This window comes from Sinocyclocheilus grahami, unplaced genomic scaffold (assembly GCF_001515645.1).
Source record: "Sinocyclocheilus grahami isolate Dianchi unplaced genomic scaffold, SAMN03320097.WGS_v1.1 scaffold5.1, whole genome shotgun sequence".
Classification (NCBI taxonomy): Eukaryota; Metazoa; Chordata; class Actinopteri; order Cypriniformes; family Cyprinidae; genus Sinocyclocheilus; species Sinocyclocheilus grahami.
This window is the reverse complement of record NW_015505184.1, coordinates 6,105,692-6,121,941: the sequence shown is the minus strand read 5'-3', so window position 1 is coordinate 6,121,941 and position 16,250 is coordinate 6,105,692. Positions and strand designations below refer to the sequence as shown.

At 37.5% G+C, this 16,250-nt stretch overlaps 2 protein-coding genes across 4 annotated transcripts; both read left to right on the top strand.

Annotated features, from left to right (window-relative positions):
• Positions 1-1,294: 1,294 nt before the first annotated feature.
• Positions 1,295-8,204, top strand: hhatla (hedgehog acyltransferase like, a). 3 transcript variants are annotated; one of them, XM_016274161.1, is made up of 15 exons: positions 1,295-1,459; positions 1,873-1,878; positions 2,730-2,734; positions 3,200-3,314; positions 4,002-4,069; positions 4,350-4,463; positions 4,736-4,756; positions 4,986-5,180; positions 5,659-5,868; positions 6,067-6,238; positions 6,365-6,509; positions 6,622-6,657; positions 6,784-6,985; positions 7,164-7,308; positions 7,764-8,204. In XM_016274161.1, the coding sequence occupies exons 4-15, from the start codon at positions 3,209-3,211 to the stop codon at positions 7,904-7,906; spliced, it is 1,557 nt and encodes a 518-aa protein (XP_016129647.1). In that variant the 5' UTR covers positions 1,295-1,459; positions 1,873-1,878; positions 2,730-2,734; positions 3,200-3,208; the 3' UTR covers positions 7,907-8,204. The 3 variants fall into 3 exon arrangements, with proteins under 3 accessions (XP_016129647.1, XP_016129663.1, XP_016129657.1); XM_016274177.1 differs by lacking the exons at positions 1,873-1,878; positions 2,730-2,734 and having other exon boundaries at positions 3,202-3,314; XM_016274171.1 differs by lacking the exons at positions 1,873-1,878; positions 2,730-2,734; positions 4,736-4,756 and having other exon boundaries at positions 3,202-3,314.
• A 1,966-nt stretch (positions 8,205-10,170) lies between these two features.
• On the top strand, positions 10,171-13,482 carry klhl40a (kelch-like family member 40a). The gene is made up of 6 exons (XM_016274149.1): positions 10,171-11,327; positions 11,636-11,796; positions 12,562-12,669; positions 12,763-12,948; positions 13,016-13,165; positions 13,284-13,482. The coding sequence occupies exons 1-6, from the start codon at positions 10,221-10,223 to the stop codon at positions 13,393-13,395; spliced, it is 1,824 nt and encodes a 607-aa protein (XP_016129635.1). The 5' UTR covers positions 10,171-10,220; the 3' UTR covers positions 13,396-13,482.
• Positions 13,483-16,250: the final 2,768 nt, after the last annotated feature.

Sequence of the window (16,250 nt, the reverse complement as noted above, 5' to 3'; positions counted from 1 at the left end):
ACAGGCATCCGCATCACACAAAATCCAGTAAAAAATTGCCTGAGCTTGTATTACAAAGCGGAAGCAGGCTATATTTCTGCTTCCCTATGCGCAGTTAATTTCACAACATCGCATCGCATGTCTCCATCCGCTGTTCAAAGATGTTGTTGCAGTTTTGTAAATACATAAATAAATTCTTTCCGTGATCTCTGTCTCTCCATGCTATGATAATGATATGAAATAAATAAACAAATAATTAAATAAATAACCAAACAATCGGGTCTGTATTTTATGCTGTGCCACTAGGTGAATTCAATAGAAGAGCAAAACCTAAAGGCTATTAAGAACACACATGAAACATTTTCAAGCATTTCCATGTAAACCAGTGCATTTTGTGTTTTCGTTTTTATTATATTTAAGTGTAAGCTGATGAACCTATAAGGTATGTGACATTTATTTATTGTTTCGTAATTATAGTTATTGCAATGTAGGCCTATATTTTACAGTCTCGAATCTTTGCTGCGAACTTTCTTCTTCTGTATGCATTTAGGCATTTTAGACACTGTTTCAAATTGTGGGGCTGTAATCAATAGTTGTATCAGAGCAAATTGCATATAGAAGCACATTTTAAAATATCCAGGTGAGTTGTCACCTGTTTTTTCCCCCCAAAATTGAATTTTTCCAGAAATTCGACTTTCTATTAGTGTAATTCAGGTCCTACCTTTATATGGTACGTTGCACAATTTTGACATAACCATAACAGAATCAGACTGAGGGAGAAAATTATGACTTGCTGATGATAATTTAAAGTGTTTTGAGAAGTGTGCATAATATAGATAATAACAAAGGATGATAGATTATAGGCTATTTGGTTGACTATATCAGTCTTGCTTTTCCTTTTATGCATTATAGCACACAGTTGGAAAATTGCTACGGTGAAATAATTTTTTTTTATGGTTTTTAAATACGTCAATTATGCCAATTGGCTGTATTTATTTGTTCAAAAATACAGTAAAACGTCTTTGAAAACATTTAAAAGCCTTAAATATTATGAACTTTTGGCCGCACGAGTTTGCCAATGGCTGAAGTAAACAGATGGTTCATCTTCATTGGATTACACAAGGGACTGCTTCAAGACAGTATACAGCACATCTACACACGGATCAGAAGATGACAAAAGAAGGGATTTCTCCTGCTACCTGTACCATGAAGCGCTCGTTCTTGAATTTGTGCGCCTTTTTGATGGACAGTTCTGGTGCCACCCCTCTGCAGTTTCAGTCCGTATTATAAATACACTCTCTACACCCCTCCCGCAACATCCACACCAGCCACTGCTGCCTTTCACAGTGCACCATCGGCACTGGGAAACCGGGACGGATGTATTAGGAGAAGCCCCTACTCACCCCCCTTTTTCTTTTCTTTTTTTTTTTCAATTTTGTGGGGGTTGACATCTGTCTTCAAACATCTGAGCGGCTGTGAGGTTAGTACTGAGCAAGTGCACTTCCTTTTGAATTACTGTACTTACTGTACACGGTGCTGTAAACAGATAGAGTCCCACGGATCATGCGGCGTGTGGGCGTTCAGAGCTGTGCAACATCATTTACATTTAATAGGACTTCAGATATGCGTGCACCTATATTAATTAGTTGAGACAAATACTCCGATTTTAATTGAGCAGGTACACGCATGGCTTCTTAATGAATTCAATGTTAAAAGGAAATTGATTTGGGAATTCAGTCCTCGGTTTTTCCCACTCCTGAAGGATCTCCTGATGTGTGGGAGATCGCATTGCGCTGCAGCTGCCGCACTGGACCATGAGCAACTGCTCGGGCTAAAATAGGATGAGGTTGTACGGCGCAGCTGACTGTGCTGTTTCTGAGGAGCCGTGAAAAGAGGCACTCCCATTTAAGTCACTGACTTACAGTCTTGTCTTCTGAGAAGTAGATTGGGTGTCAACCCAAAATGTTTTTGTTGTTTTATTCGTTTTAGTTTTGTTATATCTGTATCCTTTTGTAATTGGGTTGTGATTGCCTATAGGCGGAGGCTGCATTGTCTTGGCGTTGACGTATAATTTGTAAAAAAAAAATATATATTAATAAATAAAAAAATATATGTGTTCCTTATACATCATTGATGATCGATGTGTGTGAACTTCACAATAATTATTGTAATTAGTATGGAGTGTCTTCCCTGATCGAAAACAGCGTCTTCTTTTCTTTTACTGTTGGCACTTTTTAGAGAGGCTACATGATTTAATACAGTATAGTTTACAGCAGACACAGTTACAGACATCATTATATTGTTATTTCACTGTAACGAACGAACTGCACAAATAAATGGTACACTAACATTTAAAAGGCTCACATATTGCTAAGTTAACATGTTTTTGCTGTACCATTTACACTAACGTTTTAAAGCATTACAGAGCACCACTCCTTTATCAATTGGATTTTGCAAACTAGTTATGCAAGAAAAACTTGATTCTGGGTGCTAGGCTACATCAGTGTAGTTGCAGTTGTAGTAATAACTAACACGATGATATTAATATAAAAAAAAATCATGAAATTTTGATTCTAGCACTTTATTACATTTATCTGCTAAAATTGTAACTTTTTCAATTTAAACTCAAGTTCAAATTTGTAACGTCATTAATATTAATAGGTACGTCACACAAGTCTCCTGTGATTGGACAGTTATTTTCTCGCTGATATCATTAGGTGAAAATTTCGCCGGCTCTTTCTCCGGCCGAGATACGCTGTTGCTTCACAGTATTGCCGTGGAAAATTTAATTTTCTTACAGCTTTAGAGCTCAACTTTGTAACTAAACCGCAAATATACCTTTTAAAGTATTAATATAGTGTACTTTTGACCTGGTTATAAAGTACCCAAAAGAAGAGAAGTATCAGTGGATATCTTAGGAGACAGAGTGAGTGACGTTTGACCTGTAACGGCCGTTAGTGAGTATGAGCGCGAGGCTAATAAAGTGCTGTACAACACGGACAAATATTAAAGTAAAAACGAAATTAGGATTTGACATCCTAATAAATCACTGTTTTATGGACATTTGACATATCAAATAGAAAAATCAACTGTAAACAAGCTTGTGGAGGTATTTGTATCTGTACGTTTTCGTTGTATTTACCGTATTTATTTCCTGCAGTGGCCAATGGTTAATTTTAGTATAGAGTGTAACAGGATTTTAATGTGAAGACTTTTCTTCAGGTTAACCATGGGGATCAAGACAGCCCTTCCCAAGACTGAGCTGTACCTCTACACTGCTGTCCTCTCTCTTGCGCTCTTATGGGCAGGCAGCTGGATCATTGAGACCTCCAGTGGTACACTTAATTTTTATCTCTCGCTTTTTCTTTCTATATTAAAATCACAGAATTATGTTCACATCAATCATTAATGCCCTAGAATACAACGACTAAATGTGCATTTGCTTCTGTTCATTGTAAATCAGAGCACTGTAGTATTATTGTTTCTGTGTGGGCAGACTGTTTTGCTTATTGACATCCGAGCTGGTACTGGAGCAAACTAGCCATGTCCTGCCTCTACCTTTTTAAAGATCACATATTGATTATGTCTACTTTTCGGTTTGGTTTATACACAAGAACATCCGTTTAGACCAGGCTCTAAATGTACCAGGTAGTTCTACATTGATAACCCTCAACAACCCCTGACTCTCATAATCTCAAAATATATTTGAGAGTCTGGATTATCACAGAGAAGCCTCTGAATATGAAAGCTGGCAAAATTTACCTTATGTAATGCTATTAGGTTTTGTTCTGGAGCTCACCCTGTTTGCTGGGGAATCATGAGGATCTGATGTCCATTTTACATATTTCAATAATACATAGATTTCATGGTTAGCTGCCTGCAAAACTTCATGCATACACAGTACATATTGTACTTTTAAAGCAATTAAAGTTTGACATATTATATACATAATAAGAAAGATAGCTTTATCATTTAACCTGAAACGCACCTGCTTTTGTGAAACTTTTCTTTTTTATTTGCAGAGAATGTTAACAGAAAGGCATTTAGGGAGAATGTGAAACCAGGATGGCACTACTTTGGCAGAAAAATGGCAAGTATATTAGATCCTCTACTGCTGTAAACACATTTAAAAGCCACCTCAAGACATATTTGTTTGATGAGGCCTTCACTATTTTTAATGACCAGTAGGTTTGAGCAGATGTATTTGTGGTGTTTATTTTGTTATTATATTTTTTGAACTCGGTTTTTGGGGTTGCTACGTGCTTTATAAATAAGTTTTGATTTGATGTATATTACATAAATGACTCTGTTTAATCATATTCTGACTCTGATTAATCACTTTCTGTGACTGATATTCTCTGTCTCTTCAGGATGTGTCAGATTTTGAATGGGTAATGTGGTTTACCACTTTCCGCAACCATATCCTGTTTGCCCTCTCCGGTCATGTGATCTTTGCTAAGATCTGCTCAATGCTGTCTCCAAAGGTACTGTATGGGGTTATTCACCTAATGCACAATGATCAAGTCATTTAAGATTTAAGAGTGATAATATTTTGCTATTGATATTTTATGTGAGTGTTTTGTGAATAATATTGCATGATTTTATGTATGGACTGAGCCTGAATAATCAATAATAGTAAAAGAAAAACATTCACAAAAACACATTTTGATATTAACCATGCATGTGTTAAATGATCTAATTTGAATGTTGTGTGAAATGTTACATGCTTTGGTGTTTCTGTCTGCTGTCCAAGAAGACTGGTATAGATTTATTCAAGGTAACTCTGAAAGTACTTGCCATTACAATTTTTGTTTGGATCATACTAACTGACTAACTAATACTAGTAGTGCTACAACTCAAGCTAATACTGGACTTATTTTGTCATTTCTAACACTAGAAACAGTAGCTCCTTAAAAAGTCCAAAATATCCATTCAGTATTGTTGTATGTGACAGCTGGATTACATAAATGTGCCTTTTCAGAAGGAATTTTCTTCCTATCCCACAGAACAGATCTTTGATCTATATGCTGTATGGATCTCTGGCTGTGCTGATTACTATGGGATGGACATACCTCACTCTCATCCTGTCTCACTGCGTCATCCTCTACAGTGTGGCCCTTGTCAAGCGGAAGTGGCTCTGCTTTGTGGCTGGACTTACCAGCCTGGCAACTTTCAAAATGGAGCCATTTAACACCTGGCAGGTGAGAAGGTCCATAGGCAGTGAATGATGATTTCTCTAGTATGATTTACAGTTATTGAATTGAACTGAATCAACACTGAACTGACTTGAGCTGAATAATGGTACTATTGTCTGTAGAGCTGCTTTACAGCAGAACTTGAATTTGTCTCATATTTGAAGAAGTTTGCATCATTGATTTTATTATTTTCCTGTTTACTACGGTGAAGCTGCTTTGAAATAATCAGTATTGTGTAAAGTGCTATAAAAACAGTAGTACTTTAAAAATCCAAAGTTGTGAAAGAATCGCATATATTCATAATGTGGGTTTTCTTACAGCAGTTTGAATATTGTTTGTGTTGTTGTTTATAACCCCTTATATAACATATTTTCCCCCACAGTCTAACCACAAGTCCCCCTGTGGTACAGGTGTCCATGTGCATGTACAGACACATTTAGTTTTGTCATTTTGATGTTCTGATAATTTGTCTGTTTTGATGCAGGAAGGCTTTGCGACAGGCTCTTTTGATCTCCAAGATATCCTGTTCTATGGCGGCTGTGGCTTCTCCATTATGCGCTGTATGAGCTTTGCCCTAGAGAACTGTGAGAAGAAAGATGGCAACTACAGTTTCCTGGATCTGATCAAGTACAACTTCTACCTCCCCTTCTTCTTCTTTGGACCTGTCATGACCTTTGATCGATTCCACGAGCAGGTGAGTCCTGTATTTTGAGAATGTCACAACTTCCTAACATTTTTCTCAAGAAAACAAGCATTTTAAAAGTCCAGTTTATGGAATCATGTAATAGTTTATATAAAACATAATCTATAAAATAGAATAAATAATTGTTATAGTGTTGATAATGTCACTCTGGTTAGGTATGCACTGTAATGATCCCTCTAATATTCTCAGGCTAACAACCCTAACTTGACTCGTAAAGAAAGAGAGATGTGGAACATCACCATTCATGCTTTGGTGCACCTTGGGGCTATTTTGGTGGTGGATGTCTTCTTCCATTTCTTGTACATTTTGACCATCCCTAACGATTTGAAGCTTTTGAAGCAACTGTCTGACTGGTCTCTGGGTCAGTACATAACTAGAAAAAACTGTAGACTTTTAGAAATTATGTTACAAGTAGTTTCTAATTATTTGTAAGTACAATTTCATTTGTTTACTATCACTAGTTGGTCTGAATGTTTTTGCTATTCAGCTGGCTTGGCGTACTCCAATCTGGTGTATGACTGGGTGAAGTCAGCCGTCCTGTTTGGTGTCATTAATACTGTATCCAGACTGGACCATCTTGACCCTCCTCAGCCTCCTAAATGCATCACAATGCTCTATGTCTTCGCTGAAACGTAAGCATAGTCATTAACAGAAGAGAAAAGAAAGAGTATGTTTTTGGAAGCAGTTGATGGCTGTGTAACCAGATCACATGTTTACAGTTTCTTCTGACATTGACTTTTTTAGGCACTTTGACAGAGGAATCAATGACTGGCTGTGCAAGTGAGCAAATAACCAATTCTATCTGTGTATCATCACGTATCATTTTTTAAAATATATATTTCTATAATAATCATATACTCAGGAAAAACATTCAACTTTACATGTATCTCCTGTTCTTTGTTAAAGATATGTCTATGACTATATCGGAGAAAACCATGATGCCATCTTCAAGGAGCTTCTTGCAACCATTTGCACCTTCGCTGTCACAACTCTGTGGCTTGGACCCTGTGAGCTGGTTTACATTTGGTCTTTCTTTAACTGCTTTGGCCTGAACTTTGAACTGTGGGTGGCTAAATTATTTTCTCTGCCACCGTTCTCCACCATTGAGGTAAGATCCCAAAGACGTTCAGTTGTGAGGGATTTGAGCATTTGGGTTTTGAATCATTACACTACCAATTGATTGTCTTTCAGTATTGCATCATGACTGATTAGCCTACATTTCACTGATATGAAAGGAACAGCATTCGCTTACCCTGAGTAATAATGTAATGTTAATATTTTTCCAGCGGAATCTTATGTCTGAGGCAATGTCACGTCGAATCAGGGGTTTGTTCAATGCTGTTAACTTCTGGCAAATTGTCCTGTACAACGTCTTGGCGCTGAACAGTCTGGATTTTGCCCAGCTGGTTACTAAGAGACTGCTTCTTAAAGGTAAGTGTTTTGTTTTAGACCAGGGGTGTCAAACTCAATTCCTGGAGGGCCACAGCCCTGCAGAGTTTAGTTCCAACCCTGCTCCAACACACATACCATGTAGTTTTCAAATAAGCCTGAAGGACTTGATTATCTGGATCAGGTGCATTTAAGTAGGGTTGAAGCTAAACTCTGCAGGGCTGTGGCCTTCCAGGAACTTAGTTTGATACCCCTGTTTTAAACCATTATATAATGAAAACGGAAAGAAAAGTAGCTAGAATCTTGTGCAGAATGTGTTTCTTACATATGTATTCTTTCTTACATATGTAAATCACTCATATATGATATATATATATATATACATCATACATATGAAAATATTGAAACATATAGTTGTATCAGCACAAAAACTCCAGAGGAATGGGGCAAACACAGCACGTACACAGAGAATAATAGCACCCTTGTGATTCCCTCAGGCTTCCCCTTGTCCACTCTCTCTGTGCTGTTTGTGACTTACTGTGGCGTGCAGCTGATAAAGGAGAGAGAGCGAAAGCAGGCTCTGCTGGATGATCCGGAACCAGTGCCGCCCATAGAGGCGAGCAAACAGAAGGCTGAGTAAAGGACAGAGAGGTCATTGAATCTGATCCAGCTCTTGAGGTCCCTCTTGTTAATTCTGCCTCTGAGCTTTCATGCCAGACCGATGCAGTCCCACCACTATGGTAACTGATTTGCACAAGTCTGTTTTAAAAACACAAGATGTTTTTAACTGTGAATAGTTCTGAAGTGCACTTGCTTTAGCCGAATGCAACCTGTTCTCTGACATACTCTAGAACAAACAAACCAACAAGTGCACCTTTTATTTATATTTTCAGTGGATATGGCTATTTAAAGAATGGGCTTGCCAAATATTTTATGAATAAATAATATATTGAACAATAAAATAAAAATATACAATGTTGTTGTCTTTTATTTCATTACTCTTAATATGTTTACAGCAGTGTAATTTGAGTATTGAGACTATTATAGTTTCTAATAATATTTTGAATTAGTTTTTATTTTCACACGTTTATATATGTTGTGTTTTTGTCATTTTTACTAGTTTTTCTTTTAAAAATGTCTATAATTTTTATTAATTTCAGTGATTCATTTTACTACATCATTTTAGACACTAAAAATGAGAAATGATTCCTCAACAACTAGTTGAAATAAAGATTCTTAAATCGTTTTTTAAAATATTGTATTTAAATTAATGTTTATTTTTATTATCAACTTCTTAATGGTTTTAATTTCAGTTTTAGTTAACTATAATAGTCCTGGTTTACAGCCATTATTATTACACAAAACATACATTCTAGGAACATGTTAAACGTATGTATTTTTATTTTACATAGTTCTGAACTACTTATAAACAATAGTCACAATGATGCCCCATTAAACCACAGAAAGCTTAGTCACTTCACCACATTAAACTTTGTGCAGTCACATTTTTCTGTTACTCATGTCACAATCTAGCAAATGATACGGTGTGAACACATTCCCCTATTAGGCTTTGTCCTACATTGAGCTTTGAATGGCACACTAGAGATTTGAGTTGATTAATGGGCCTAAAATATACACTGATGAATACTGTAGGTCTGCTATGCTGTTATCAGCACACAATTACATATCTCCTAGTTTTCAGTCTCCCTTTGGATTTTTTGTCACCTTACATGGGTTATTAGCTCAAATTAGAATTTCCCTGGTCGTCATATACACTAAAAATAAACTTTTTTCTTTTGCCTTATGGTTCCATGAAGAACCTTTATTATCCATGGAACCATTTCATCACACAGAATGTTGAAGTATTCTTCAAAGTATTCTTCAGATTATTCATCTAATTTAGACTAAGAAAAAATAGTTCTTTTAAGAACTATTGACTGAAAGGTTTGAGGAACTCGAAAGGATTTTTCTATGTCATCGCTACAAAAACTTCCCTTTGGAAACCTTTATTTTTAAGAGTGTGCCTTTAGAAAGTTTATAACTTCAAACTGGAATTATTTTATTAAATATCTACTTACAGAAATGGCTTTAAACAAATACCTGTTTGTGATTAATTGGTACAAGGTGAAAATGTAAACAAGCTATAATAACCTAGTGGTTAGCACATGTGTTCAAACATATTATGCCATGGGTCTCAAGTGAGGGATGCAAGTTTTCTAATCCGGTTTTCCCTGCCATCTTCAGTCCTCCCTATATGTAAAAATGTCAAAACAACGAAAATGTAATGCATTCTACTGGAACTGGAACAAATAAAGCACTGTTGCACTCATGGTGCCGAGGTTCAGGTCTAGCCTGGGACATGTCCTGTTCCCCCTGTTGTAAATTCAAAGATTAGCAATGCTTGCTACTATGAATTGATGCTAAGAGATGTAGAAGCCCACAATTCCGAGTTGCTCCACTAGAGGGCACCACTAGATGGACTTTATCTCCCAAAGCAACAGGCAGTTCTATTTCTGAGTGTCTCATTTTGAAACTAGTCTTAAATGGGTCTGATTTCCATCTTTTCTTTCACTCTGTAACATTCTTTTCAAGCTGTTCACATTTCACAACCATCTTGTGGTGCTCTACTCTCCTTCTCCATAAGATCTACAACTTAATATTCCCAGTGAGCAACATGTCAGCTGTTGGTCTGATCTATTTGGTGGGGGGAAGGAAGGGACAGCTTGTATTTCAGGCCCTAAGTGTGGTTCATTTACGCATTTCTATATATAGATGGACAGTCAGTAGTTGATAGCTTGTGACAGCTGAGGAGCTGAGGCCACACCAAAGCGTCACATCCTCCGCCATTTCTCTTTTAGAGTAACAGTGTTAATACAGTCAGTTCAGTTCTGCAGTGGAAGAGGACCAGGAATACCCCTCCCTCCTACTGAAATATCACATCAAACCATAACAAGATGGCCTCCTTGTCAGTGGATCCAGTGACGGAGCCACGGATGTACCAGCAAACGCTCCTACAAGATGGGCTCTGTGATCTCCTGGATGCTAACAAGTTTGTGGACTGCGTTCTGAAGATCAAAGACAAAGAGTTTCCTTGTCATAGGCTAGTGCTAGCTGCTAGCAGCCCTTACTTCAAAGCCATGTTCCTTTCAGACCTGGAAGAGAGCAAAAAGCGGGAGATTGTCCTAAAAGACATCGAACCTGGAGTCATGGAAATGATCCTGAGGTACATATACACCTCGGATATCAACCTGACTGAGCATAACGTCCAAGACATTTTCATGGCGGCCAACATGTACCAGATTCCATCAATTTTCAGCGTGTGTGTCTCGTATCTGCAGCAGAAGCTGGTTCTTGGTAACTGTCTGGCCATCTTTAGACTGGGACTGTTGCTGGACTGTCCACGTTTGGCTATGGAGGCTCGGGACTTCATCTGTGACCGGTATGCCCTCATCATTCGGGACCAGGACTTCCATCAGTTGGGTCCCAGCGAGTTGGCGGCTATCATCACATGTGACTCTCTGAATGTGGAACGAGAAGAGTTGGTGTTTGAATCTCTCATGGACTGGGTGGAGTTCGACACGGGAGAGAGATTGAATGACCTGCCGCAACTTCTACACTGCATACGTTTCCGTCTTATACCGACGAGTTACTTTAAAGAGAAAGTCGAGGGCCACAGATTGATCAGGACAAATCAGGAGCTCGAGAAGGAGCTTCAGATCGTCAAGGATGCACAGAAAGGAGTGCTACACAGGGTCAAAAGGGTCAAGAAGGAAGGCGAGACAGCAGATTCTGAGGACGAGGATGAGGGTATGCTGCCAGGAATCCTAAATGACAATCCACGTTTTGGAATGTTTCAATCAGACCTTTTATTGATGATTAGTGATACAGGAACGGTAGCGTATGACGTTGATGCAAACGAGTGCTTCGTGGCATCTTCATCCACCGAGATCCCTAAGAACCATTGCAGTCTTGTCACAAAGGAAAATCAGATCTTTGTTGCTGGAGGTCTGATGTACAACGAAGAGAACAAAGAACAGCCGTTCAGTTCCTACTTTCTTCAGGTAACGCATGGTCAAGTCTTGCTAATGTTGCTAAATATATTTGTAACAAATCAATGACTCAAAGCATCATGAGTCTCTGGTTCCAAAAATACATTTGTGAGAATGACCCACAGGGTCCATTTTGCTTCAGAACAGCTGTTAAAGCTTTGAACCTCATGTTGCCTGCATGACATTTTCCTCATGTAATTCAAGAGAAACCTTTGAAGGGATTGTGTAGGATGAATCAAACTAATAACTGTATTTGTATGAGAAAGGAACAATGCTTTTAGATCATGATATTTTAATCTGAGCTCTTCTTCATCCTACAGTTTGATCCCATGAGCTCTGGATGGTTGGGGATGCCCTCACTACCAGACCCTCGGTGTCTGTTCGGTCTGGCGGAGGCTGAGAACTCCATCTATGTGGTGGGAGGAAAAGAGCTGAAGGAGGGAGAACGTGCACTAGATTCTGTTATGATCTACGACAGACAGTGAGTACAAGCATATAGCAAATAACATACATTGACAGAGCTCGTAGTAGCAGCGGTTTTCAAACTGAAGGCGGGTTGCACAAAGTGTGAGAATGTTGATGCGTTCATGCATGCCAGAAATATGAATAATGTAAGTTCTGAAATTCTCAGTTAAGATTTATTTCTAATTTTTTTAACATGACGCACTAAATGCATATCTGTCAACCCTCCCGTTTTCCCCGGGAGTCTCCAGTATTTCACACCCATCTCCCACTCCCCTCCCATTTTGTTATTTCGCCAGGTAATTTTAATTGCCCAAACCTCGTTATATGAATAGTCCCATCAATATATTATTCCAAGATCATCCATTTGCCAGATCTAATTTGAAACTCATCCTACTCACACATTTGACACATCATACAAATTTCAACCCATTTATGACCTCAACCTGGCAACCTACAACCTTGCACTGTTGATATCTGTGCAGGTAGTGGATGTATAGATCAGTCTAACGAATCCTTCACTGAATGAACCAGAGCTACAACTGAATCAACAATCAATCATTTGACTCACTTTGCATTGACATTTCACAGTTCCATGTCAATAAATAATTAGTTACTTCAATACAGCCATTCGGCCAATCTTAGTTTTCCCTCTCATATTTCACTCTTTTTGGTAGATCTTGAGATTGATTATACCTCTCCAGGTCGGCTCTTGCCATAACCCCTGATCAACAGGATGTTGTCTGTCATGGCTGAAGGCTGATAACTATACATTTTCACACAGGTCATTCAAATGGGGAGAGTCAGACCCTCTTCCATACGCAGTTTATGGACATGGAATTGTTTCACACAAAGGACTGGTCTATGTGATAGGTGGCAAAACTGAGAGCAAGTGAGTAAGGAATCTGGTTTTATCATACTTTACAAACACACTATGCCAGGTTGTCTTTGGTTTTCATAACCAGACTTGAAATGTGATGTACAGGAAATGCCTGAGGAGAATATGTGTCTATGACCCCTCTAAGTTTGAATGGAAGGATCTGGCACCCATGAAAACCGCCCGCTCGCTGTTTGGCACTGCTGTTCACAAAAACAAAATCTATGTGGTGACTGGAGTCACTGATAACGGCCTGACTAGCAGTGTGGAGGCCTATGACATCGCCAGCAACTCGTAAGTCACACTTTTGTCAAGACTCCTTAACACAGGCAAGTTGCTCACTTGTGTGTCTCCTGCTTAGCTGGTCAGAGTTCGTGGAGTTTCCTCAGGAGAGAAGCTCTCTTAACCTGATCGAACTGGGCGGCTGCTTGTATGCTATGGGGGGTTTTGCTATGATGCCCAATGAGACCACAGAAAAACTGGAGCCCACTGAAATGAATGACATATGGAGGTGAGTATTTATGTTCAGCTCAAACTGGTTTAATGAGACTTATTGGCCTAATGAAACTTGGTCATATATTTGAAACTAAAGTTGAAATTTGAGAATTAAATTGCGATTTGCGTGACAGGTTTGAGGAGGAGGAGAACTGCTGGAATGGGATCCTGAGGGAGATCCGTTATGCTGCAGGGGCCACAGTGGTTGGAGTGAGTCTGAACACCTTGAGACTCACAAAGATGTGATCTACAGCTGTCATCTATTGACAGAATACACAGTAAACAATGTCACCCACATCTTCATAAAAGAGCAATACATATTCCATTGAATCATTTGTCAGACTTATAGTTAGTTTGTGATTGATCTTAGCAGTGTTTGATGCTGCTGTTCCAAGAAAACTCAGCAGATGGAGACAAACACAAGACCATCTATTTTTTTTTCATAAGAATGCTTTGTTAGTCATTTTGGGTAATTAGATGTTGTTGAATAATTTGACTTATTTAAATAACCATGTACATTGATTTCTATCATTCTATTATGTTATTTTAGATGACAACTACAATTGAACATTTTGCAATTATGACCAAGTACAATGTTCTTACATTCAAAAAAGAGAAATAAATGGCAGTGACTGAACAATAACCTAATCTACTGTAGACAATGACCAAACTAAAAAACACGAACAACAAAACACAATCGTCTGTGGTAAATGTCAACACAAATATTGTCATACACCCTCCAAAGCCACATGAAAATAAAAAAGTAAAGTTGAAAGAATACAAGGATTTTCTATTCTGTATGCCATCTGATACTGCTTGACATCATGACTTTCATGATGGGTCCTGGATGAAGCTTCAGAGTCATTTTTTCATCATGAATAATAAACAGCTAGTGCTGCGAACACAAACTCTCTGGATTAAAGAGATCTGAACACCTCTCGGGTTTTGGAACATTGTGCATAGACCAAAATATTCATATAATTACATAGACAGAAATGAAAACATTACAGCAATAAAATAAGATTGAAATTCCCAATGGTAACACTTTACTTGAAGGGGTGTGCATAAGACTGACATGACACCTTCATAATCACGACATGACACATGTCATGAATATGAAGGAGGTTTTATGCATGTTTATGACAACTGTCACTAAGTGTCATTCGCTCAGTTATGTAATTTTTAATGCAAATATGACATTATTTGACCTAACCCTAACCTACCCCTACCCCTACCCCTACCCTTACCCCTAACCATAGCCCATAACAAAGACATCTCAAACAATGTCATCTTTGCATTAAAAATTACATAACTGAGCGAATGACACTTAATGACAGTTGTCATAAACATGCATAAAAACCCTTCATATTCATGACATGTGTCATGTCATAATTATGTAGGTGTCATGTCATGATTATGAAGGTGTCATGTCAGTCTTATGCACACCCCTTCAAGTAAAGTGTAACCTTCCCAATTCATAAAAAATATTGTTGTGTAAAAACATTTACAGATCTGAAACTATAAGATTCTTGTCTACAAGTGCAAAAATGAGCAGTTAAAAACAATAAAAAATAGATTTTTAATTTAGAAGATCAAACATTAGAGTCTGCGTGAGACTGTGAGAAGTGGATAAACACTAAATAGTGGAGAACAACTGTTTTTTCATTAATAATATATAATACAATCTCTACCAATTCACCTGTTAAATGGCTGCTGTACGTTCAGCCCAAACACATTCATGAATATGAACATCACCAAAAACACAAACCATCAAGGTTTTTGAAAATGTTAACAAAACAAATGAGCCATATACGTGAGCCGTATACATAAATTTCCATCTGTTGACAACATACAAATTGTAGTCATTCACAATTTCAACAACATTTCGATTTTTAAGGTGCTTCAGAACAAATACAACAAACAGAAATGATAAAACTATGACAAAATGTAAGGGCTAAACAAATATTTATAAAACCCTTTACACCAACAAGCCAGTAAAGTGCCAGAAACAGAATCTACTGACTGCACATCTCCACCACCAACAAGATCTGTGTTACTCACTTACAAGTCTCCGACTACCCAGGATTAATTCGTTTTGGAAATCGAGTTATTGGTTGCGCTTAATGTTTTTTATTCACTAAAAAGAACCTGTTCATAAGAGTCATTTCTTCAATAATCAGACTACACAAGTAATGTTATGTTTGTTATATTGTGCAGCCGGTGAGGACAGCTCAGCTTTTGTTGTGTTGCTGAGAGGAAATGCTGATAAAGGGAAGATTCTAATTATGCAAATATATACAGTATATATATATATATATATATATTAGGGGTGTAACGATACACCTATTCGCATTGAACCGTTCGGTACGCATTACAAACCGAATGATTCGTTGGACTATTCCTATTACAGCATATTATTCTAGTAGGTTAGATTAGTGCGAGTGCGCATTTAGAGTGTGTTCTTTCACTGCATGATTTAGTCTATTAAAATGCATTTAGAGTGATCACAAATTCAAGATATGGGGCAGAAACTTTATATATTTACATAATTTCATATAGTTAATCAATATCACAGAAGAGTGCCGTTTTTTCTCTCTCCAAAAATCAGCATGATTACACATGATTTTTACAACAGTTCAATAAATATATATACTGTATAGAGAGAGATTTTCAAAATAATTCAAATCAAGGTAGCAGTTATCTGTATTTTACCATTCCTTATTGCTTACCTACTGTACATCAGTGACTATATCTAGGCCTACTTGTAAAAGAATGACACTTAATGAATTTGCTTAAACTAAAAATAAAACATCGTTTTAATAAATGTTAATAATCAATATCACAGAAGAGTGCCGTTTTTTCTCTCTCCAAAAATCAGTATGATTACACATGATTTTTACAACAGTTCAATAAATATATATACTGTATAGAGAGAGATTTTCAAAATAATTCAAATCAAGGTAGCAGTTATCTGTATTTCACCATTCCTTATTGCTTACCTACTGTACATCAGTGACTATATCTAGGCCTACTTGTAAAAGAATGACACTTAATGAATTTGCTTAAACTAAAAATAAAACATTGTTTTAATAAATGTTAAC

Coding starts and splice junctions, on each gene's coding strand:
- hhatla (XM_016274177.1), top strand. CDS start 3,209: ATGGGGATCAAGACAGCCCTTCCCAAGACTGAGCTGTACCTCTACACT. Junction 5,181..5,658: donor AGCCATTTAACACCTGGCAG/GTGAGAAGGTCC, acceptor GTTTTGATGCAG/GAAGGCTTTGCGACAGGCTC. Junction 7,309..7,763: donor TAAGAGACTGCTTCTTAAAG/GTAAGTGTTTTG, acceptor TGATTCCCTCAG/GCTTCCCCTTGTCCACTCTC.
- klhl40a (XM_016274149.1), top strand. CDS start 10,221: ATGGCCTCCTTGTCAGTGGATCCAGTGACGGAGCCACGGATGTACCAG. Junction 12,949..13,015: donor TATGACATCGCCAGCAACTC/GTAAGTCACACT, acceptor TCTCCTGCTTAG/CTGGTCAGAGTTCGTGGAGT. Junction 13,166..13,283: donor GAAATGAATGACATATGGAG/GTGAGTATTTAT, acceptor TTTGCGTGACAG/GTTTGAGGAGGAGGAGAACT.